This window comes from Euprymna scolopes, chromosome 4, assembly GCF_053919585.1.
Source record: "Euprymna scolopes isolate OS-2025 chromosome 4, ASM5391958v1, whole genome shotgun sequence".
NCBI classification, from domain to species: domain Eukaryota; kingdom Metazoa; phylum Mollusca; class Cephalopoda; order Sepiida; family Sepiolidae; genus Euprymna; species Euprymna scolopes.
In genome coordinates this window covers 65,724,229-65,750,906 of record NC_136485.1, presented here as the reverse complement: position 1 = coordinate 65,750,906, position 26,678 = coordinate 65,724,229, and the positions used below count along the sequence as shown (strand labels likewise).

The following is a 26,678-nucleotide window of genomic DNA, read 5'->3' as shown; positions in this document are numbered from 1 at the left end:
TACCCATTCGCCACACTCTAAAAACCAAACTTTGGTAATTTTGGATCAAAATCGATTTTTATGATTCTATTTTATATATTTAAGTTTAAGGGGTTCTAAGACCGTATCAATTCAGTGAATTTTGCTTCATTGGTGTCTAATAACTATAGATCAAATTCAATGCAAATCTTAAATATATGAATTTTCACAAGGTGTTACATAGGGGGTTCGTATTGAAAGAGATGACGGGTTCATATCGGAGACACGTTTAACGGGGACTTAGAACAGAGATAACGATGATGATGACAATGAGGGAGACATTTATAACAGACTGGGATAATTCTTGAGGACTTCATATTAATACAGACTGAGAGATATGATGCAACAGATGCATTACTGATGATGGAGGAGGCGTATTACTTATAAGGGGGTAATACAAGAGTTCGTTTATAGATGAATATACAAAACACATTTACCTTTTTGATTGTGAGGAATGACGATACGAGACAAACAGTTACAAATTATTAATGGCGATTTCTTTATTCATCTGTTGGCCAATTGATGAAGTCCGGAATTCAAGCCTTTTCGATTACATGGTCTCCTCTCCTCCCTTTGCTTCTAAGGGCATTAGCTCTCTCAAACCTCTCTCTTCCTAACTGACTCTAATTGATTCTCTAACTGACTGCGTCTAACTTTGAACCCTAATTCAATATATTGAGAAATCTCCTTTGTTTATGACGTCAGAAGTGTGGTCTCCAACGTGACTAACTTTCACATGGATTTACATATGTCTGTCCAAACATACTTTTGTCAAACAAAGAATTCTCAATTCTAATTATTTAATATCTAACCTATTTTTAAACAATATTTTTAAACTCGCATTGTCCATCCTTTTAACTGACATATTTAATATCCAGTTATTCTAAAAGAATGGACAATCGCTTTTTTCCGACATAAATAATATTTAGCTATTTCTAAAAGAATTAACAATCGACTGCATTCCTAGGATTTCAATTATCCACTTGCCAACAGGGTTCCATTCTACCGTTTTCCTAATATCATTTTCACTTATCTAGTCTGTCTTCTTACTTACATGAGAAGGGGACAGCCGTTTCATCTAACAATGGGAGGTATTACCTATATTATGCCCCAGAAAAGCTCTTTAAATGACTTCAAAGAAACTGAAATTTGGGGGAATATTTATTAATGTCTAGTATCTATTGTTAAAATTTAACAAAAATTGAAGGTGTCTGAATTTTCACAACGATTTTCAATCCCTTTATACAAAACTAAATTAAACTAAATATAACCCACATTAACCACACCTGTTCTAAAATTCCTAATGATCAGTTAATTAATTTAAGAGTGAATCTTGTACAGAGAAATTTATAAACATATACACATACTTAACTTTTCATAAATAGAAATAAGACGTTAAGAACCTGCGTTTGCTAAAAAAAGAACTTGAAATTAGAGAAGTTGGTTCAAGTTCTACGAAATATTGATGTAAGGTAAAAAAAAAATTTTTTTTTTTTTTTTTAACTTAATTAAGATTTCGTTTTATTGATGAGGTACAGTTTAATCGTGATTCGATTTTCATTTACCATTGATAGAAAAAAAAAAGTGGGAAGAAACATTTATGCTAATGATACCACAAGGCAGGGATGAGTTCTCCACTTTATAGTGGAATTCTGTTTTTTTATCTATTTAAAAAAATGTTTTAAACCTTGAAAAAGCCTGGTTAAATTCTTAAAACCTTCCATGGATGCAGGTTATCTGTTTTTTGGTTTGAATTTGCCTTTTTTTAAAAAAAACAAAACAAAAAAAACCTGATTTCGATCAAATCTCTAGAGCCTTACTTCCTTATATTTTTTGTTGCTATTTGATTAAATTTTATTTTATTTTCTATTTTTTTCTCTAATTTCTTTATCCTTGTTTTTTTCTTTCATTTTTTTCCTATCTTTTTTCCTCTTTCATTTTTCTTTTCCTTTTTATCTTTATATTTTATCATGCTTTTAGAAAGTTTTTAGCTTTCTTTTTTCTTTTTTTTCTTTCTCTTTCTCTCTCCTTCTCTTGTCTGGCCTTCCATTAACCTCTTATGACAGTTCTCTCTGAAAACTGAAAATGTTCATTTTGCCATGAAAGTGGAGACTTCAAACAATTTAAAGGTGTCCAAACCAAAAAAGAGATTAAATCCAGTTTTCTAAACTCACACATAGGGGAGAGAAAAAATTGATATCTCTAATTTTCAGAAAGAGGTGAGTTTATGTTGCACTGGTTAGTATCAGATCTGACCGAATGGTTAATTGTAGGCATAGACCAATTCCAAAAATTCCAACAAAAACCTAACAGCCAGCCATGGTTCTCCCCAGAATGTGCTGCTGCTATCGCGCACAGAAAACACTTTTTCCATAGCTACCAACATAATAGATGCACTCAGACTAAAGTTGCTTTCAGGACTGCCAGCAACCACTGTAAAAGAGTAATAAAAAATGCAAGAGAGCTATATGCCCAGTCTGTTAAATCCAAGGTAGCTGATCAGCAGCTTGGTTCCCACTAGTTTTGGCAAATAACAAATAGGATCCTGAACAGAAGTGTGCGTTCTATCCCAACCATTATCAATGGACCAGAGGTCATCTCCTCAGACAAGGCCAAACTATTTGTGAAGAACTTTGCAGCTAATTCTACCCTATGCGACGAATGCCATCAACTCCCCATATTTCCTCTTATAACACAGAACAAGCTAGGTAACATACAAATATCCGTGCATGAGGTCGCCAAGCTAATCAAGAACCTAGATTCCAGTAAAGCAACTGGCCCTGATGGTATCCCAATTATAGTGTTAAAAAAACTTGCTCCCATACTTAGGAAACTATTTAAGCGCTGCCTTAAGGAGAAGTGCTTTCCGACTCCCTGGAAGACCTCATCAGTTTGCCCTGTATTTAAGAATTCAGGTGATAAGTCATCTTCCTCTCAGTACAGACCAATAAGTGTCCTGTGTGTTATAAGTAAGTTGCTGGAATCCATATTAAATAGAGAAATAGTCAACCACCTCAGCAGGAACAACCTTCTTAGTGACACACAATATGGTTTCCGCTCTGCAAGATCTACCGCAGATGTGCTGACGGATTAGTGAATCTCTTGACAAAGGCTTCCTTTCTAGGGCAATTGCTCTTCACATATCAAAGGCCTTCGACAAGGTATGGCATAAGGGTCTACTTCACAAGATTTCCAGCTACTGTATAACTGGAAATGTTTTCTCAATCATTAAATCATTTCTCTCCGATAGGCTCATAAGAGTAGTGGTAGATGGACAAAAATCGGAGGCCTGCAATATAAATGCTGGAGTCCCTCAGGGGTCAATCCTGGGCCCAACTCTCTTCCTGATCTACATCAGTGACCTCCCTAAACACATACTTAAATCATTCGTTGACATCTATGCTGATGACATGGCCATCTACGGCAACACATCAAAGGCTGTAAATGACAAAGCTCTCTCTGATTCTCTCTCCAATTATCTCGAGCGCGTGGTTCAGTGGGGGAAGACGTGGCTGGTTACCTTTAATGCATCCAAAACCAAACTCCTAGCCTTACATCATCAACGCTCTGATCTCCATCTGGCATCAATTGAGATGGATGGCTCTCGTCTGGGTGAGGCCCCATGTTTTGACAAGCTTCTGGGTTTGACCTTTACTCCTGATCTGAAATGGAACACGTACATCAAGTCTGTTGCCAAGGTCGCTGGGAAGATGGTGGGATCCTTCTACCACTCCAGAAGATATCTCACTACTGATGCAATTCTTTATCTATATAAAAGCCAAGTACATCCAAGAATGGAATACTGTTGCCATATCTGGGCAGGAGCTGCTAAAAACAGCCTATCCTGCCTTGACAGAGTACAAAATAGACTTCGTGGCTTAGTGGGGGATGCCCTTTTCTCTACCCTGCAACCTCTCTCCCACAGAAGAGACGTTGCGAGCCTATCCTTGTTTTATCGTTATTTCCATGGCAGGTGCTCGTCTGAACTCCAATCTCTGGTCCCCCCTCGCCAATCTTTCACGAAAAACACCAGTCTAGCTGAATCCACTGTGAAAAATTTCCCCCACTCTTTATCTGTGCCTAAATCAAAACGCGGATTCCATGAACAAAGCTTCTTTCTTAGAACTGCATGCCTGTGGAACTCTGTTCCATCTGACTGCTTCCCACCGGACTACAACTTGGATGTCTTCAAGTCCAACATTAACAAATTCCTAATGAACCGCTCCCTTAAGTAAACACTTCATCAAATCTCCACACTAACGTAATGTACTTGCAATAACCCTTATCCGTGAGTGGCTTCCGGGCCTTGATAAGTGGTGATCACTGTTTAAAAAAAAAAAAATGATTCAGAAGAGATAACCATGATTTTGTCTAAGGGCGATAAATCCCTGATACATCTTGATTTGTTAACAAAAACTGATATTTCACAAAACATTTTTCAAATTATTTTAAATGTGTATTTATTCATCACTAGCAAATTGTCAAATTTTCTTTTTTTTAAATTTTATTTAAAAAATTTTTTTATGTGCTTCCCTCCACATATGCACACCTTGGTTGTGGCCACCCAGGTTTAAAAGTTCATCTTGATTTCAACAGATTTTACGATTGGCTCCTTACACTTTTGACCTAGTATAGACAAGTTAAGTGCATAAATCTAGAAATGTGGATGTGAAATGTATTGTCTATCATAAATGTTAGATCTTCATTATTTAGCGAAGTTGTGCTTTTTTGCAATTCAGAAAAGTGTAATTCTACTCTTTTTTTTTTTTTTTTTTTTTTTTTTTTTAATTTAGAAAAGGTGGAATTTTAGCTTAAACTTGATTCTGTTCCTCTCAAAAACAAAAAAAAGAAAAAGAAGAAAATGTACATGTACTGTCTAACTATTCTGCTGAAATGGTCTGGTTTGACAAAGTTTGTAATAAAAAAAGAATAATGAAAAAGATTTTTAAAATACCAAACAAATTTATATGAAAATCATGCACATCAGATTTCATATGTTAAATTTTTTTTCTTGCAGGTCAAGTTAGTAACTGGCTTGTATCATGGTCCTGATATCTTATGTGATCTAACCAAAATTGAAGAGACCAATCTTCAAGGTCAAAGTTGCAAGTGGAACTTGAATCTTTCATTTGATCATCTCATTAAAGATTTACCTGAAATGACGCGAGTTTGTTTTTTGTTAATGGCTGTTGGTGGTGTTAAAAAGAGGCAAAAAGTAAGTGATTTATAATTTTAATGGTTTCAATTTGATTAATGTTCTGTTTGGCTTTTTTTTTTTTTAATCAATTATTTTTTAAAGATTTTCTTTCTCTCTCCTTTTTCTCTTTTCGTCTCCCAACTCTCTCTCTCTCTTTCTTCCTTCCTCTATCTTTCTCCATCCTCCCTCTCTCTTCTTACTCTTCTCTCTTCCTACCCTTTTCTTCTCCCTCTCCTTTTCTTCTCCCTCTCCTTTTCTTCTCCCTCTCCTTTTTTTCTCCCTCTCCTTTTTTTCTCCCTCTCCTTTTCTTCTCCCTCTCCTTTTCTTCTCCCTTTCTCTTTTTTTCCCTTTCTTCCTTCCTCTTTTTCTCTTTCTCCCTCTTTTTCTCTCCTATCTCCCTCTTTCTCCCTCCCTCTCTTTCTCTCTCCCTCTCTTTCTTTCCTTTCTTTCATCCTTCTCTTTTTTCTCTTCTTTCTCTCTCTTTCCTCAGCCTCTTTGTCTCTATCCCTACCCCCCCTCTTTGTCCCTCTCCCCATTATTCTCTCTTTTTCCCTCTCAACCAGAATTATGTTTCATAATTATCCAGATAGTTTGCACACCAAAAATTGAAAAGCCAATGTAGCCTATGTCTGCAGAAAAGGATTGCAATAATCAAATTTAAGAATAAGAACATATTATTAAACCAAAGAAATAAAGTAATTTTGAAATGCAGACATAGAAATAGATTTAAATTATAATTTTTTTTTTTTTTTTTAGATATATGCATTTAAGGAAATATGGTGATCATTATTAAGTGCTATTTTCTCTATTATTAATGTCATTATTGGTAGGATTTAATTATAGCTATACTGTTATTGCTGTTATGTTTTCTGTCCGGACAATGTCACTGCCTTTTCACATTTTGTTTGGCCTTCTAATCATAGTTAAAAAATATGCACAATTGTTTTTCTTGATCTTATTAATAATTAATAATGCATTAGTAATACAATAGAATGATAGTGCTAATATAATAAAATAGAATTAAATGATTTAAAAAAAAAAAAAGAAAGAAGTTGTGTAAATTTATTAAAATGATGTTTGAACATGTGAGATCACTTTATAGTGAGATTCTTATTCTACTGCTGCTGTTGTCGTAATATTTATTTTGACATTGATATCCTCATTACCAATATAATTAATAATATAAATGGTATTTTGTATTATTTTGATTAAATCGAATTACTGTTGCCATATTGAATGTAATTTGTGCAACATTTCAGCCGATGTAACATCCAACTTTCTTTAGGTGTATTTTATCATGGCGTAACAGACAAAGTACTAGGTAAAGTTCAGTTGTGAATGACCTTCTGAAGGTTGAAGGTTCAATCCTCAGTATGGGCGATGCGAAGAAAAAAGTTGCAAATTACTTAAGACTTCTGGCTGACGGAATGAAAGAATGCTATCTCTGTGATTTTTATAAAGGGTTCCATTTGAAATTCCTTGCAGATTCTTAAGTTCGATAGAAGATTCCAGAGTTTAACAAGATACACCTGATGATGGTCGGAAATTACATTGGTTGAAACACTGTGCGAATAACATTGAAGATGAGAACAATAGTCTGAATAATCCAAATAATTCAAATCATTAGTCCTTATCTAAAAAATTCCGAAACACTGATGGTATTGCTTTAGTTACCATGAATACAGTGTTAACATCATTCGTTTTAAGTTTTCATAATTTTAGCATTTCAAATTAATCCTTTACTCAAAGAATTCTTGTTAACTTGTAATGTTGCTATTTTGCATTTGTTATTTAGAGTAAGAGAATTATTACATCCACCCCTCCCAACTCAATTAAATTTGGCATTTTAACTTGGTTAAATATATATATATATATATATATATATATATATAACTAGCATGGGTGCCCAGCATTGCCCGGGTGTTTGGAGGTGTGTGTTGAGCAAAAAAAAAAAAAAAAAACTGGTAGTAGGCAAGCAGGCAGGCTCGAACCTGTGATGCAAAGGCGGAAAAGAAAGTGAAAAAAAATTGACGTCTTACTGCTACTCCATGCACAACCAGAAATTCGGAATGCTAAAATTAGCCAAAGTTAATCCAACCGATACGATGACTTGCAAAAATAGCTAGCAAAAAATCGGCCCCTCCTTGTAGAAAACTGTCCTGTTGAGGATGAAGGAATAAATGTTTTTGGCCAATTTTTTTATATTTGTCGTCCAAGACGCAGAGCTGCAAAATAATACCAATCTTGTGAAAATCTATCGCCTCTGTTGAAAGTTTTAGGCAAACATAAATACATACCTATATTTCAACAGACAGGTGAGATTTATATGATAGGAGATTTGATTTTATAGAAGGCAATACAATGCAGAGGTGTAACGGAGAGACACAAACTGAAACAAAATAAGACGTAATGATGAAATAAGCTATGCAGCTTTACCTTTATCGATCCAATATGTAAGATATATAAATAAATAATAAAAAAAGAACAAACGGGTTCATCAACGTTTTGTCTTTTATTGCAAGACTTTCTCAATAAAGATGAAACGTTGATCAATACATAACTTGGTTTGTTCCTTTTTAGTTCTCTATTTCGTCAAAACATTATTTCCATTCTCGTGCTTGCGTGCATATATATATATATATATATATATATATATAAGTTAAAGGTATTCAAGAGGGAAACTCGTGAATTAAAACAAAGTTATTAAGAGTGCACAGTAAAAAGAGCAAAATGTCATATGTTTATTTATATAGACAAATATTACATAGTCGTTACACTGAACATGCTAATGTTTCGGACAAATTGGTTGGTAAGGACCAAAAGTCCTTGTTGGGTGACGTAATAAAGTTTTTGAGAACCAAATGCTTTCAGTCGTGCAAAAACTTTATTACGTTGCCTGACGAGGACTTTCGGTTCTTACCAACCAACTGTCTGAAATATTAGCATGTTCAGTGTAGCAACTGTATAATATTTGTCTATATAAATAAAAATATAGACACAAGCACACATACAATGTTTTACTTGTATTGTGTTCTTACTTGTGTCAGGTAGTCAGGTGAAGTATCTATGTCATTATATTTTGGAAAATATCAATTTATCAAACATGTACTGACTTTCAGACGTACATGCTCGGTCTATTGCAAATTAAACAAATTCTGCAGAGATTGAAAATTAATTTTTAAATCTATAAATTATTTTAACTTAGCAATATAGGGCTGGTATTCATACTCAGTATTATCTATTTTATTTTTTTAATATTTAATCTAATTTATTTATTATTTGTATTTATAGCTAATTCTCATTTGTTTATTTTTTATTTATTTTCTACGATTTTATTTAAATGGTTAGAGTTATAAATTTTAACTATTAAAGGGAGAAAACTGACGATAGTTAAAGGGATAGAATTCTGTTAACGGTTAATTACCTATTAAGGCAAACATATGCGCACTCCACACACACACACACACATGTATTTGCATACATACACATGTATATATTATTATTTTGTTTAAAGTAATTATTTTTTCTAAGATTCATGGGTTTTTAGCATTAATCATTTTATATTACTTATATTGATAAATATGGCCATACAAATGGTTTGTATTCAGTTCTTATTGATTTTTTGTTTGTTTGTTTTTTGAATATGTTCGTTTAATTTTTAACTATTTGTCTGTTTGATGCTATTGATTTAATTTGATTGTTTTTTAAAATTATTTGTTTATTATTTATTGCTATACTTATTTGTTTTTATTCTATTTATCCCCCCCCCCCCCCAGGTATTGTGGAGCTGTGTGTATTAGGCCAAAAAATGTGGATTCTAATTCATGTCGGTGATTTATTTAAGGATGCAATTTAGTGATTTAGATGGGGTCTTTAATTTGAAGGTCGCTGACATTTCTTTCAATGGCTGGGATATCCACTTTGGGAATGTGCTTGTGAAAGGAAGAGTTATATCTGATTAAAGTGATTAAGGTCGATTAAAGATAATTTTGCATGGGAATCTGCTGGAAATTGTGTATGTGTGTGTGTTAGAGATAAAGTAGGCTCAAAGAGATTTTTTTTGAGAATAGCATTTTGGGCCATCTTGGATTCAGAAATCCATCAGCTCTTTGTGGTGTGATGAAGAAAATTAAGATCTTTACTTATTTTGTTTAGAGATAATAAACCATAAAAATTTTGTTTTTCAGTTTTCTTTATTTTCTTTTTCTTCTTCTGTGTACAAAATGAACTTCCACTTTGCTCTAAAAGGATTCTCTGGGCAAATGATGGTGAGGGGGTAATACAAACAAATACAGATTTGGAAACTTTTTCAAGCTTTCATTTATTTTTATCTTTTCTTCAGTTCAGGGCAAATATATATATATATATATATATATATATATATATATATACACACACACACACACACTATTTAGCCTGTTAAAAGTTATAGCCCATTGACTTAAAATGAGTGCTTTATGCCAACCTTCTAGAGTAAATGTAGTATTGTGGTGATTAATCCCTAACCGTACATCAAACAGATACCATAATGTTTAGTTTCCTGTACCTTATCATAACAAAGGCCCATACAGAATTTAAGGCAGATTGGTTCAGTAGTTTTAGAGAAAAAGTGAAATGGATAGACAGATGTGGAAAAATATAATCCATATTGGCTTCTGTTTCGTATGTAGAAATGAATTTTTAAAAATTAGTGTATAACAGTAAATTTGTCAAATTTTCAAAATTATAGCAGTGCATTTGGCAAATCAATATTTGATTCTAACTAACCAATTTTATTTTGTTTCTTGGACTATGTTCTTTAAAATAAAAAACTTATGCTTATATATATATATATATATATATATATATATATATATATATATATATATATATTTGTTAGTTCATAGTTTTAATACTCATTACCTTATGGTTTCTTCTTCTTCACAGGACACCACCCCATTAGCGTGGGTGAATATTTCATTATTTGACTTTCGATCCCAACTTCGCCAAGGCGATTATGAGTTATACATGTGGCCAGTTACAGATGATGAGTCTATTCCAGAGGAGGAATCCTGCTTTCCCAACGGTGAGTAAATCTTTTACTGTCTTTGACCAAAACAACAACATTGTACATTAAAACTTGCATGTTAGATAGATTGTATACTGCACAAGGAAGCCGACACAGATACAGTTAATAGAATTTGATAGCAACAGCAAAAATGAGATTCAAGTAGCGTAAAGAAATCAATAATTGACTACCAATATCAGCTGAGAATTAAATAGTTTTAGTTTTTTTTTTTTTAATTTTAATGAGTCACCCCTTATTAAGGCAAAATCCAGTCAAGGATAAGTTTAAAAGAAATGTATGGGTTGTCAGTTGAATGATGATTAATATTATGAGAGGATTGAAAATAAGAAATAAAATTTGATGAGATGAAAATAGTTGATGGCAAGTGTTTATTGATATTAGATTCAAGGATGAGCATGTTGTAGCCCTTGGAAAACATTTTTGTGGCAGTGTGTTATATAGATTGAATGTAGTTGGAAAGGAACTTACTAGAAATTGGCAAGGGGGAACCAGAGATTGAAGCACATTTGAGCACCTTCCATTTTAGCAAGTGGCAGCTATATATTTGGCTCTAAAGGTAATAGAAGTTAGTTGGTATAAATTCCTCATCTTTTTCTGGATCCCTGTTGGTGCTCACAACACTGAAGAACAAAAATATGGATAATCTTTTAATCACAAAAATCTTTAACGGAATCACCTATTTCAAGAAACAAGAGTAAAATGAGATTCTGTGGAATACCAAGTCATATCAGCATTTGTGGAAATAAAAAACAAAACAAATAAAGCAGCAAAGAAATCGCTGAACATGACATTTTCCAATATTAAGATTTCATATACTGATCTTTGACTGTCTATAAATAAAATAATTGAAGAATAATTGCAATAATCTTAGGATGAAAAAATTAAATTAATAAATTGCACAAGGTCGCACAAAGACAAGAAGAGAAGACACTGTAGTAGCTAGACTATGTATAGGACATACACAGAAATATTTATTAGAAGGTAAAGAGTCTTCAATGTGTATATCATATCAAGAATCTTGTATGTATTAATAGAATGTTAGGCTCTACAACAACCTGAACGAAATATTACAACTCAAAAGAAAACTGAAGAACCTCTTAAAAGACAAATCTGACTGAAGTCTTAGACTTCATCAAAAAAATTGGATATTAAAAAAAAAGAAAGAAAAGAAAAGAAATTAAAGAAAATTTTCCAAAAACAATATAAAATAATAATCTTACCTTATTATTCCATGTGACAACTTCATTTGCCATTAAATAACCCAAAAATGGTTGATAAGCTGTAAATTAAACCAAATCATTTCAAGAATATACTGACTGCATCGTTTTGGAGAAGAGTAAACCCTTTAGAATATCAACCAGCTATCGATAGTGATTAATGACTAGGTCTATGACAACAGAAAATTATTTTCATTGTTTTGACTCTCAAGTATATATCCAACACAGTTAGACACAGTTAATCGAGAACCACATCACTCTATATAAAAGCATATAAGATATCAACGGGTACACACTCGAGAGTCAAAGCCCTATTAATGACTGAGGACAGGATCCTAGTGAATGAGAAGTCCATGATCTGAGAAACACGTGATCAGCAACAGTCCAACTTGGCTCAAACTTCCGATTGATGAACAGTTGGATAAGATCAATTGTGCAGTCATAAGAAGACCTTAACATTTAGGCACACATATTGAGCCACTAGTCTGCAATCTTTCAATAAATAGATAAATAGATACCTATGCACAGGCACACACACACACACATATATATATATATATATATATATATATATATATATATAAGGCAAAATGTGTGTGTGTGTGTGCACTTTTTGTGTATGTCCAGCAAAGGCTTTTTGGGAGGGCGTGCTCGGTTGGGTAACTTTTTCTTAAAACTTTTTATACACTGTCTAAATCATATCTACAAGTTATGAATGTAGGTCACATCTATCTTTTATTTGCCCAACTTTTACGCGCTATTTTGGAGATTTTTTCGATCGCTGCGTCTTCGTTTCACTTTTCAGTATAAAAAAGCGAAACTGAATCCGCACCGTCAGTTCCCTGGCATTTGTGGCACCTACAAAACAAATCGGCTTTGATCAATGCGGCAAAAAACGTCATATCAGACAATTGCTTTTCAAATGGACGCCCCCATTTTTTATCTTGGGTAAACAAACAGCCAAAATTGGGGAAAGAAAAACTGCCTCGCAGCAAAACTTAACTGCCGAATATGTTTAACCTCATTATCATTAAATTCGCACACCTGTCAACTTTATAAGCCTTAAATTAAAACAGTTTTCACTTCCTTTCTCCTCATGGCTGAGCGGGTTAAATGTCACATTTTTTCCCCTTTCTTTTCCACCTTTGCGTCAGCGCTTCGGGTTCGAGCCTACCTTCCTACCAAAATTTTTTTTCTTGTTTCACACCTCCAAACACCTGGGGTTTTTGTTTTTGATCTCTACCCCCCTTTCCCCCCCACAACACACACCTACAAACATCCAGGCAATGCCGGGTACCCCTGCTAGTCTATAATATAAATCTCACCTGTCTGTTTAAATGTATGTATGTATGTCTGTCTAAAACATTCGACAGAGGTGATTGATTTTCACAAGATCGGTATTGTTTTGAAGCTCGATCCTTCGGATGACCAATATCGAAAAATTGGCTAAAAACATTAATTCCTTTGCCAACTGGGTACTTTCCTACAGGGAGGGGGTCGCCCTTTTTGCCGATATTTTTAAAAGTCATCTCCCTCTTTTCGATTGACTAGCCTTAATTTAAACATTCGTCACTTGCGGTTTGGCGATGTGTGCAACAGCAAAGACGGCGTTTTTTTTTCACGTTCTTTTCCTCCTTCGCGGTACAGGTTTAAGCCTGCCTGCCTGCCTACCTACCTACTACCACTTTATTTATTTTTTATTTTTTGGTACTTGTACAGTTTAATCAAGACATTTTCACTTAATTTCATCAAGTATTTTTTTTTTTTTTTTTTTTTTTTTTTTACAGCAAAAAAACAATTTTGTATGATACCGAGCAAAAAGTTTGATTTTTAGTAAGAAAAGCTAGTATTAAAGACGGGGAGGAAGTGTCAGCGTTTTAAATTGAGTTATCTCCCCATGGCGTGTTAAAAAAATTCAAATATGGCTGACTTCAACGCGCTCTCATAAAAACGTGTTTTTCCGATGTAAAAAATCTACTCAATCAAATTAAGTGAAATTTTTTTTCAGAGAGATCTTCAGTCCAAAACAGATACGTACAATATAACCATCTTTTTTTTCCCCGATATTTTCATTTTTTAATGTCTTGATTAAACTATACAAGTACCTTTTTTTTTTTTTATTCAACACACAACTCCAAACACCCGGGCAACACCGGCCACTTAGGTTAGTGTGTTAGAAATCAGTGGCAAAGGTCAATCAATGAGTTCCAACTCTGATGATCATCCTAACATTTCACCCAAATTTGGTTGGGTGGGGGGGGGAGAAACTAAAAGAAAATACAAATGCTTAGTGAAATGATTGGTTACATTTAATGTTATCAAGACAAAGCTCCTTTCCTTAAACAATTATAACAAACTGATTTTCATAACTAATAACACCGTTTCCAAAATTTAATGTTCAAACTCCTCAGACTACTGTTCACAGACAACATCAGGGATGTGAATTCTCTGCTTTTAGCAGAAATTTATAATTTTTATCAATTCAAAAAGTTGAATTCCGCTTTTTTTTTTTTTTTTTTTTTTTTTTTTGCTTTTTTTATCAAGAAAAGGACAAATCTCTAGAGCTTTATTCTCCATTGGCTCAGGTTTATTTCTCTTTCTCACCCTCTCTCTCTTTATTTTTATTTCTTTCTCTGTTTTTTTTATTTCTTCCTCTATCTACACCAGGTTTTGTTTTTGCTTATATATATATATATATATATATATATATATATATATAATCGAGAGAGAGTAAATGTAAACAAAATTAGTCTATAATCAATTACATATGTTCCAAGAATTGTTTGAATTCTTGGAACATATGTAATTGGTCATTTAGTTTGCCTTCTATTTACACTAGCTGCGCTCTGGAAAATATAACCCTTCTATTGAGCTGATTATATAATTGCAATACTTTGAACGAATGTTCATAATTCCCATGCTTTCCCCACCAATATAAGGGTTATATATATTAGCTGAATAGTGAACTATCTATTATGTTCTCATGTTCAGACCATTTTTCTCTCTCTCTGTCCTCTTTTATGTTTATTACCATTTTATCTGCTTAGTTACACGTTTCGATTACCGAATCGTGTTAATGATCCGACAGGGTTTCTGAAGTCTGATGAAATTGTCAGTTCGTTAACACGATTTGTTACTAGAAACATTTGTAACTAAGCAAATAAAATGGTAATAAAAAAAAATATCTTTGCTCTACAATAGTATTGAGCACTCTTTTCAAGTTTTTACTAATTACCATTTAATTGCTATATACATGACAAATATGTATCTTGCTATATATATATATATATATATATCTTTGCTCTATAATTGTATTGAGCACTTTTTTCAAGTTTTTACTCATTACCATTTAATTGCTATATATATATATATATATATATATATATATATAAATAATTTCTGGATCTTTTTAAAATGATAAATATGATTAAATAGCATCTTCGCCTCAAAAATCGTTTTACTTAGAAAATCGTCCATATATAGATATTAAATAATATTTTTATTTATTTTTATTATTATTACTGTTTTAATAATAGTATATTTTAGCTTTTGGTCTATAAACATCATTAGCATGTAGTTAGTGTTTTATTTATCCTTGACTTTATGATTTCTAATCTTGACTGCTGTTTTTGTTTTCATTTTTTTTTTGTTTTCATTTTTTTTGTTTTCATTTTCTCATAAAATCAATATTTTCAAGATATCAGACATTTAACCTTTGTCTTATATCAAATCTCACTTTATTATTCCAATAGGTTATGACCATTTGTCGCATACATACCATTGTTTTCTTTCAGACACAAAATATGAAAAATGAACTGTGCATGTGTGTTTAAAGTTTTACTGCAAATAATTCTATTCCAATTAAAACAAATGTTATTCATCGTTTGCATGGTTACCTTTATGTGTGTGTGTGTGTGTGTGTGTATGTATATATATATATATATATATATATATATATATATATATTGCATAATAACATTTATGCATGGGTTCTCATCAGATCACCAAAGTTAAGCAATGTTGAGCTTCGCTAGTAGCAGATGGGTGACCATTGACAATTCTAGGTGCTGTATGTGCTCTCCGCTTATCTTGGCATTGTTTCCAGTTGTCTTGAACCTCCACTTGCCACTGGTATTTAAAAACACTGACTCAGGAGAGGTGTGGTTGAAGATTGCGCAATTCTTGTCACAAAAATTCCACACGCAGACACCCTTACAGTGGGTATCCATAGTTTGGCTTAAGGAAGCTAACATATATATATATATATATATATATATATAAAGGGCTCCTTCAGTCTTTGACAGACAAATTTTTGTGGCAGGAGGTGCACAATCTCCAACCACACCTCTCCTGAGTCGACATTATTAAATACCAGTGGCAAGTGAAGTGTATGTACAGGTGGGCTGGAAACAAATGTCAAGATAAGCAGAGAACACATACAGTGTCTAAAATTCCCAAATGGTCACCCATCTGGTACTAACCAGGCTCAACATTGCTTAACTACAGTGATCAGTTGAGAACCGGTGTGTCAACGCGATTATGCTGTGTATATATATATATATATATATATATATATATATATATATATATATATATATATATATATATAATACTAAAACTCTGTCGTTCTTGGTTGTTTGCTTGCGCAATATCCTTCTATTACTACTACTCTGCCTCCTCTTCTTGCTACTACCACTTCTCCTCTTTACAGCTACTACTACGCCTCCTCTTCCTTATCCTACTATTACTACTACTGGTTGACATGTATTTTCCCTACTACTACTCTAAACAGAATGACTCTTAGAAATCTATCTATATTTTTTTTTTTCATTTTAATATACTTTCATAGAAATGTTTCTGTTATATCACAAAAAAAACTATTTTCTTTACATCACAAGTGTCATGCTCATACATTAATTCCATAGCTAATATAACATACTGACCCCTTAGGGGATGTTTTGCAACTATTTTATATATTACAACTATACTGTCGCATTTTTCTCACAAATAAATAAACTTTGACTTGTTGACAACATATTTTTTTTTACTGTATACGTTTTCAGCGGCCTAATTTTTTTTTTTTTTTTTTTTGCGTTTTAAATTATCCAAATAAACAATTGTTAATACTTTCTGCATTTTTTTTTTACATTGTTCATTTCCGTATTGCGTTTAAGTTATTTTAACGCAACTTATAATTCAGTGGCTGTAAGTTTTTATTTTTAAAAAATAAACAATTATAAACAGAATGACTCATAGAAATCTATCTATATTCTTTTTTCATTTTAATATACTTTCATAGGAATGTTTCTGTTATGTAATAAAAAACTGTTTTCTTTACGTCACAAGTGTCACGCTCATACATTAATTCCATAGCTAATATAACATACTGACCCAACGGGTCAATGGGTAGTCTAGTATATATATATATATATATATATATATATATATATATATATATATATATATATAAACAATAGAATTTTAGCTTCCAGTAACTATTTCATATATTTGATGATCTGTTTTGCCTACATGTGAACAACCAAATGCAGAGATATATATCTTTAAATTTTCATACATGCAACTCTTTAAATGTCCAAAAATCGGATCCAGAAACATCAGAAAAATCAACAACAAAACTCAAATTGTGAGACAATTCTTAAATCTGATTTCAAAAACAAATATAGGGTTCTTTCCATTATCGGACATTATCTTTTATACCAAAAGAGCTTGGAAATGCTACATATAATTTACTTAAATATTTAAGTCGTATAAATGGTCTAAAAGATCATATGCATCTCAGCATATTTTTTACACTAATTTTCTAGTAAAACTGTTATATCTTTGTTAAAACGCAAGATGAAGCAATGAAATTTGCAATATATGTGTACTTTTTTTGAAAAGAATCCAGATATAGCTCTGAAAACCTCCAGGAATTAATGGCTTTCAAATAATCTGCAGTAAATGCACATAATTATGTTACAGCACCATAAAAATTTCATGTATACATTGAAAAGAAACAAAGAGAACTGAAAGTTGAATTATACTGCATTTTACGTATAAAAAAACAAAATCAAATACTAGGACTATTTAATATTCTTTTGTTATTTTTTAATTTATTTATTTTTTTTTTTAAATTAAATGACCATTAAATTATAAATTAATCAAATTTATATAAAACTATAACTAATTCGAAGGTGGTGTTTTGATTTTTATTTATAAAATTACTAGAAGAGTACCCATTTCAACACAAGTAAAAATTAATTCTCCAAACAGGACAGTTTTGCACCACTTTTATGCCCCCTAACAAAGATTTAAATCAAAATATAATGCTACTAAACCTTATGTCTAGAATACTTATCCTAGTTCTGATCAAAATCCATTTCATGTGTTTGATTCTATAAAATGTTGAAAATTTAAGGCTTAAGCTTAAGATATCTTCTTGAGTAATTGAAATTCAAGGAGTATTATATAATTGGTGTCTAACGATGATGAATTAAATTGAATACCAATCTGAAATATTTTAATTTTCAAATATTTCAGATTATGCCTACATTATGCCCCCTACAAATCTCTTTAAAATATTCCAAAGAAACTGAAATTGGGGTAATATTTAATAATGTCTAATACCTATTGTTAAAATCTGACTAAATTGGAGATATCTGAATTTTCACAATGGAGTTTTTTTCCCCCCTTTTGTATAAAACTAAATCAAATAAAATATAGTCCACGTTGCCACCCCTTATCAATGTCTAGCAGATGTGTTCAAAAACTTTTAATGATCAGTTAATTAATTTAGGAATGCATCCTGTACATATAGATATATAAAAATATGCATTTATCTAACTTTATATGTAAGATACTGCTTACGTGCAACTTGTGTTATAATCTAGATCATTGACACTTAGCTGTTCTCAAGAACCAAGTTGACACTTGTTTTTGTTTTACGTTTTATTTAACAGAACGGAGACAGAAAACTGAAATGTGTGTGGATGCGAGAGAGATTTAGAAGGAATTGGAGTAATATTTTATATATTTATTTTCATATATTTAGACATGCTGACTTTTAGCCACCTGTGCACCCAGGTTGGTCGGGCCAGTAACGTGTCATAGCCAAAAAACGAAGGAACCCTCGCCTGAGCATCTCACAGGATTTCTGACTTCTGCTTTTAGATTCTTCCTCTCCCTTTTGAATGATCTCCTTGCTTACTCCCCTCTTCACTATCTAGCATATATATATATAGATCGGATAGAAATAGCTTCAAAACTTTCAATGTAAGGATCTGCTATTAAAACCAGAAATAACTTGACAGTTTAAAGAAATCAATCAGTTTGAACTTTGAATCTGGAGCAGTTTACCTCATCAAAAATGTATTTCTTTTGGAAACTACAGTCGAAATACAATTCTGAAAAGACCAAAAATCCAACATCCGTACAATATCAACTTGTAGAGAGAGAGAGGGAAGATTTATCTTATGTATGTAGAATTAATGAAACTGGCTACATGCTGTTTGTCTCAGCAAAAGAGAGGACACCAGAGAAAACCAGAATTCATTTTGGTGAATTTTTCTGAGATCAAATTAATTTTGATTTAATTAAGATTTTTAAAATTTTGTTTTATGTTATTGAATTGTTGATTTCAATAAGTATTTGATTAATCTATAATATAAATCTCACCTGTCTGTTGAAATGTATGTATGTATGTATGTATGTATATCTGCCTAAAACTTTCAACAGAGGCAACAGATTTTCATGAGATCGGTATCTTCGGATGACAAATATCGAAAAATTGGCGAAAAACATTAATTCCTTCACCCTCAACTGGGCACTTTTCTACAGGGAGAGGTCACTTTTTTTCTCCAATATTTTCGAAAGTCATCCTCTCTTTTCGATTGTCTAGCCTTAATTTTAACCTATGTCACTTCCGGTTTGGCAGTGGACGCAACAGCAAAGATGTTATGTTTTTTGTTTTCACATTCTTTTCCTCCGTAGTATAGGTTCGAGCCTGTCTGCCTACTACCAATTTTTTTTTTTTTTTTTTTTGCTCAACACACACTTCCAAACACCCGGGCAATGCCAGGCACCCAGGCTAGTATTAAAAAAAAATTCAATGTGTAATTATCAAAGTTGTATTGATGTGCGTAAAACACATGAGGTTGTCTTATAATTTTTTAAAACTGGAAAATATTTGTTAATTTTTCTTTTAAGTAAATTAATCTAAAATTATGTTTCATCTTTCAGGAACTGTCACCCCTAATCCAGCCGGCAAAAATGCTACGACATTATCTATATATTTTCCTTTTTATAATGCAAACGATAAAGTCGTTTATCCTCCAAGAGAAGTGGTAAGTCCAGTATTTTAAGTTTTTATTACACTAGAAATATGGGCCTGACAGGCCTAAATTTTAGTATAAATTAAACATTGTTTTTACCATTAGTACATAGATAAAGACCAATTGTTTTGAACTATTGAAATAATTTTCAGTGCTATTTATGTTTACTTATTTATTTTTTATTATCATTTATGTTTGAATTCACATTTTAAAACATGATGTAAATCATAAGTCTATGACAAAGCTATGACTAAGTTAAACTAATACTTTAATCTCTATTTATAAGAAAGATCAAATAGGTTCGATGAAAGATCTCAAGATTTTGATTTCGACTTCCGGTCATGGCATTTGCTTCAATGTTAGGAATTTATTGTTATTATTATTATTTTATTTTTTTTTTTTTACAAAAGAGTCACCACTTATCAAGGCCCGGAGGCCACTCGAGGATAAGGGATAATGAATGTACAGTAATCAATGGGACAATATTGTAGTAATTGATAGTAGTGAAAATTTGGTAAATTGGATTACTTAAGGGGACGGCTCATCAAGAATTTGTTTACGTTGGACTTGAAGACAACCATATTTTAGTCAGCCGGAAATTTACTATTAATGCAACATTTTCCATTTTTGAAAGTAGTTAACACTTCTGATATTTTGAAATGAGACAAATTCTGCAGTGTATTTATTACGTTTAAAAAAAATGGTGACTGGTGGATGGACATAATCTCCATTTGTTTTTGTTTTTTTTGTTTTTTTTTTCTAATTATGTTATCGCATGGAATTAAAGTTTAAAATGTTATCGCAATGGCTTGTTTGTATTACCATTTTATGAATCCATTTCAATGACTAAATACAAAAGTTCTGCCCACTTCTCTGAAGTATATCAATATCAAAATGGGTAAGGTTTATTTAATTCAAATTTTCAACATATTTTTAAATATTCTTCTATATAGTAATTCACTTGTACCAAATGAAAGACACATGTATGCTTAATTTGCATATTTATTTCTAAAAGTTTCTTATAACTTTTTCTGCGTTATTCATTTGTAATTTTTGTTATCCTATTTTTTTATGCGCTATTTATTTGCTATTAATGTTATTTTTCTTAGTAATATTGAAGCAGTTTAATGGAAAATAGAATAACCTTCCAAAAACTTGTAGATTTACATTAGTTTTCAAGAGGTGGCACAGGGTGAAATGATAAATTTGTCGTCCTAAAGAAAATAACACCACAGCTTTATTTTAAAACTTTTATGGAAAAAAAAATCAATTCAGGTTACTTGATCATGTAGTAGAGCTGACATCTATTCAATGTAGCCGCCTTCAGCTTCAATCACCACCTCGAAACGGGTCCAGAACTGGGAGCATGCCTTTTCCACAAGCGCCGGTGGGAGCTTTACAAATACTTGGTGGATGATGGTGATCAGACTAACCTTGTTGTTGTGGGAGGTCATGTTGGTGATGTTGTTGACCAAACGTAGTAGTCCAGCGGATTCAAATTGGGGGAGGAGGGGGAGGCAGTGAGAGAAGGTTACAAAGTTGTAGCACTCATTCTGAAGCCAAGCCTGAGTTTCTTTGGAATTGCGGGCCAGCACTGAGTCCTGCTACCACATCCAGGATCTACCAGCAGCCATCTGATTGCACCAGGCGATCACTACACTCTTCAGCACATCCAGGTACACTTTTGTGTTGACTTTCAAGCAGACTTTGAAGATGTGAGGTGGCATGATGTGGCCCTCACTTGAAACTATACCAAAGACCATAACCATGGCCGGAAACTTTGTTGAGCTGTGCTCTCAAGTGTTGAACTGTTGGTTTACATTTTGAGGGTGCTGGCAATGGTCCTCTTGTTATAACTTGGATCGGTAGAGAGCATGAGTTGTACAACAGCCCATCTCCAATCTCGCTCGTTGAACATTGTATCACTTTCAGACATGATAGAAGCTCCTATCGCTCTTGGGATTTGTACACAACTAGCCAACTAGTAGATGGTCTGCAACAAAAAAAGAAAACCGGTTTTCATCAAATGGAAATGGAATCATGTTATCTTTTCTAGGGCAACAATTTTATCGTTACACCCTGTTATTGTCCTTTTTATCGTACTACTTTTTTATATATACACAATAGTTTTGTCAATATTATTATTATTAATAATAATTAAGTGTTGCTTTAAAAAATTGCTTTTTTTGTTTTACTTTTAAGCATGCAATTATTGTGAAAATTAAATAACTTTAAAATTAGTTAAACACCTTATTTTTAAAGTATATATAAAAGCATTAAAAGTTTGTTAAAATTGTTTACAATATTTAAAGCTCAATCCCTATTTGCCATATTTCCTGATACAGAATTCTTTTAAGTATACTCTCCACTCCCCCATTAATTGCTGTCTGAAGAGCTGGTATTTTTTTTTTTTTTTAGTTAAATATGCATTAACGTTTATTGCTTTAGGGCTTTATTTTCCTATATACTTTAATAATGCAAAATAAATGCTAAAATTATGTTTGAAAAAAAGTTTTAAATTCTTTTGATTAGCTGTAAATTGTAATTAAATGAACAAGTCGCCATCTTTCTTGTTCTTGCCTATGCAATCTTTCATTTTTTCTACTCTGTTAAACCAATCAGTTGCTAATATTTTTCAATGTTTCTAGAAGCATCTAGAGAATGAGTGACTCATTTTTTTTTTTTTTTTTTTTTTCATTGTTACAATCTATTTTACAACTGTGTCCCTATTTACTTGTCTGCCTACAGGGGCGGTTTGTATTGAGGGAAAAATTCAGCTTTCTAGACAAGATTGGAACAAAAATGCAAATAAATGCCTCCATCTAAATTGGTTTCTCCTTTACTGACCAAGGAGAAAAAAAAATGAAGTGTAATATCAGATACTAGACTTTACTTCTAGTCATATATATGCCTGCTCACACCATGAACAAATATGTAAATTAGATGGCAAAATAATAAATTTCCTTGCATTTATAAAACAATAATAATACTTTTCAATTACAATCAAAGTAGAATAAACAGTGATAGCTTCTTGTTATAAAAGTCTGTTATCTGTCTTATGTTATGGGTCTTCGTAGTTGTGGGGTTTCTCCGATATTTTTATATTGGATATGTTTTTTAAATGTCTGTGTACATTCTGAGAAAGATATAATTCATAATGAACTTTGTTTTGTTTATTTATTTTTTTTTTTTTACTGATGGGGGACACTTGAGGATAAGGACTAAAAGGATTGATGAACTGGACAATAATCACCATCCATAGAGAATTGAAAATCATGTGTAGAGGATTACTTAAGAATTGATTATCCAAGAGGACAGCTTGACAAGTATTTGTTTACATTAGATTTGAAGATGACCATGTTGTAGTTGGTTGTGAAGCATCTGATGAAATCTTGTTCCACAGATGTGATATTCTAAGAAAGAAACTTTGTTCATGGAAATCTTCCTGTTTTTTGTTTTTTTTGTACAGAGAAAAGGGAAAGTTCTTTTAGTATTAGCCAGAAGAGTTTCAGCTGTGAATGTTTTAGAGGAAGAGCAGGGATAAGATGGTCACTCTCTATATGGTGTAATCGGATATGTACAGAGACAAGCGACTTCCTGTCTTGAAAATTATCTGCACTAAACTGTGTAGCTTAAGTTACCTTGTCAAAAATGTAGGTCAACACATAAGAATATCTGAAATGGGATTATTTTTCATTGAAATATGTTTATTTTCAAAAAAGGTTTTGTTATAAGTATAATGTCTTTAAATAAATTAAATATATTTATTTATAGAAAAAATACTAGAAGTAAAAAATTAAAATAATTTTGTTTGTTTGTTTTTTAATATAATAAATCAAATCAAATAGGTGGACATTGAAAAATGAATGAATGTTTAAATAAATTAATAATTAAAATAAAAATAAAAATAATTTTTTCACGTAAAATAAAAGTAATGAAAAATAAAATGTGCATTTGTCCAAAAATCATTACACTACATGATAAACCTGAATCTAGTAGATGATATTGCCTCCAAATTATTCCGACTAGACTGTTTAGTGCGAATGACTTTCAAAATAGGGAGCCGCTTGTCTTTGTAAATATGAAATTACACCATATATACTAATGACAGAACAGTGTGTAAAATATCTATCTATAATATAAATCTCACATGTATATCTGCCTAAAAGATTTGACAGAGGTGACGAATTTTCATGAGATCAGTATCCTTTTGAAGCTGGACCCTTCGGCCGACAAATATCGAAAAATTGGCTAAAACATTCATTCCTTCACCCTCAACTGGACACTTTTCTACAAGGAAAGGTCGTTTTTTTTGCCGATATTTTCGAAAGCCATCCCCTCTTTTCGATTAACTAGCCTTAATTTAAACCTTTGTCGCTTCTGGTTTGGCGATGGACTCAATGGCAAAGACATCACTTTTTTTTTTTTTCACGTTCTTTTCCTCCTTCACGGTATGGATTCGAGCCTGCCTGCCTACTACCACTTTTTTTTTTTTTTTTGCTCAACACACACCTCCAAACACCCAAGCAACGCCGGGCACCCAGGCTAGTCTATAATATAAATCGAAGAGAAACATTTGATAGAATTAAAGCTGTGACAAGAGAAGAATGACAATTTTACAAGTTTCAGTTTGTTTCATTTCAATCAAAGTTCTCAGAAATCAAAGTGTCCCCTTCCTAGGGGCTAACACTTGATCTCTATACGAGATACATAGATATTCGAGTATTCCATTAATCTTTCATATGTCTGAAATGTTGAGTAGGTAAAGAAGTTAAGAAAATTACTTTTCCTCTCCTCAATTGACATTTAAATATGTTATAGTATATCTTTCCTCTGGTCTTTTAATCTTGCTGGATTCCAGAACAAGAATATATCTCATCTGCTAGAGTATCCAGCTTCAGTCTTAAATTGCATGTTTTTTTATCATGAGTAAAAATCAATAAATTCTAGTCTAATATTGTTTAACGTCTGCTGAACTTTCTAAAAGTTTAGTTGGAGTCAGGTCAGAAATATTGCAACTTTAGTTGCAAAATCAGGAAGCGGACGGCATGAATTTTTAATAGGTGTTTAGTTAACAATGTAGTAATACTGCTAGCAATAGTTGAGCAAACAACCGGTCTAAAGCGTCTGAATTGCTTATTTATAAGGAAACACGTGTAAGGATGATAATTTATCACGTTTTTCTTTCATTTTACTTCATTCAAAGTTTTCAAAAGTCCTTCGTAGTCGCTAACACTTGAACTCTACATGAGATACATAGATATTCGAATGTTCCATTAAAACTCTCCTTTATGTCTCAAATGTCGACTTAGTAAAGAAGTTAAGAACATTAATTTTCTCTCTCCCCAATTGACAGTTTCAAACGTTATAATATATATTTCTTGTGATCTCTTGAACCTACTGGATACCAGGACAAGAATACATCTAGTCTGGTGGAGTACCCAGCTTAGTCCTGTTGCTATAGGAAACATAACTTAAAGAAGATGCACCATCCCTCATATAAGCCATTGTGTGTTAGGCATACTGAGGAGATCTTATTTGGGTTATTTTGGACTAATTTGAATACTAATTCGAGTAATTTTGAATATTTAGTTAGGGTTTACTTCTAGAGAAAAGTATCCTCATGCCAGGTTGTTCTGACAAACTTCTGTATAAAGAAACCTTAGATACTCGAGGATAGTGTCTAGTAGGCATTAAATTTCTTTCCACTAGGAATTCAACTAACAGTCTTTGTTTTATCACCATTTAATACTATATGGAGGGGGCACTTTTATGCTCATCTCATCAGTAGCAGATGTGATCATCCTCTGTATAAAGGCAATGATGCTAGTATGATGTTCATATTTTGACAGATTGATTAAAGGTTAGGTTATCATTCTAGATCATGATTATTATCCTTAGTGCGTCTCCTCCATACAGAAAAATTGTAAATGACTGGAATCACATGAATACTTAATCTGAATTGATTTTTTTTATCTGTCTCATATGAGTTGATTTAAAAACAAGCAAACAAAAATTATCAATCTGAATAATGATACAGTTCAATTCTGACAATATGGTTGTTAAAATAATTATTCTTTTGTTTCTCTTCTCTTGAAATGAAGAATATTTGGTAAATTTTAATTTTAAAGGAATCCTAAAAATAAATGCTGATTGGCACCATTTCAAAAGAACTTATTCTATAAAACCGTTATATTATTGCCTAGGCTTCATTGCATTTAAATTTCGGTGCTTGTTAAGAATTCCCTCTATATTAAAAAACAAAACTAAAGAAAAATCTGTATAATGTATGTATCCCAAATGAAATGAAAATATCATATTCCAAATATCACATAAAGTAATTAATTTTATTATTATAAAGAAAATTATTTTTAAAGTGATTAATGGGAATTTGTAGGCATTACAACATATCTCACAAGTTGGAATTATTGTTGAACTATCTCTCTTTATTTCTTGAAATGATTTTCAATATTGCAATATTTGAATACTTATAAAGTTTGACTTTTTTAAAATTAAAACTACTCGATCAATTTGTGATTTTTGGAATATGATATTTCTATTTTGTCATACGTATGTATATCATACAGATTTTTCTTTATTTCTGTTTTTTAACACTGGGGAATTCTGGGTTAAAGCCTAAATTTCTTTTGTAAATATTTCTATGTTCTATAACCTTACATTTTTTTGGTTGTGTTCAGTCTGTAAGCTAAAAGTGGATTTTGTTTTGATTTGATAAGAACAAAGCAAGATGTAAGTAAGAAAAACCAATGAATCGTTCAATAGTCAGTTAAGAAAAGAATAAGAGAAGATAACTCTTAGCCAAGCTTCAATAAAAAAAAAACAAGCAA

At 32.0% G+C, this 26,678-nt stretch overlaps 1 protein-coding gene across 3 annotated transcripts in view; it reads left to right on the top strand.

Moving 5' to 3' along the window:
• LOC145268053 (phosphatidylinositol 4,5-bisphosphate 3-kinase catalytic subunit beta isoform-like) overlaps positions 1–26,678 on the top strand; it is a 420,372-nt gene that overhangs the window by 254,666 nt on the left and 139,028 nt on the right. For all 3 annotated transcript variants that reach the window (XM_080123347.1, XM_080123348.1, XM_080123349.1), the window contains 3 exons: positions 5,036–5,233; positions 10,142–10,280; positions 19,739–19,842. In XM_080123347.1, the coding sequence (XP_079979473.1) occupies positions 5,036–5,233; positions 10,142–10,280; positions 19,739–19,842 (441 nt within the window). The remainder of the gene's footprint in view (positions 1–5,035; positions 5,234–10,141; positions 10,281–19,738; positions 19,843–26,678) is intronic.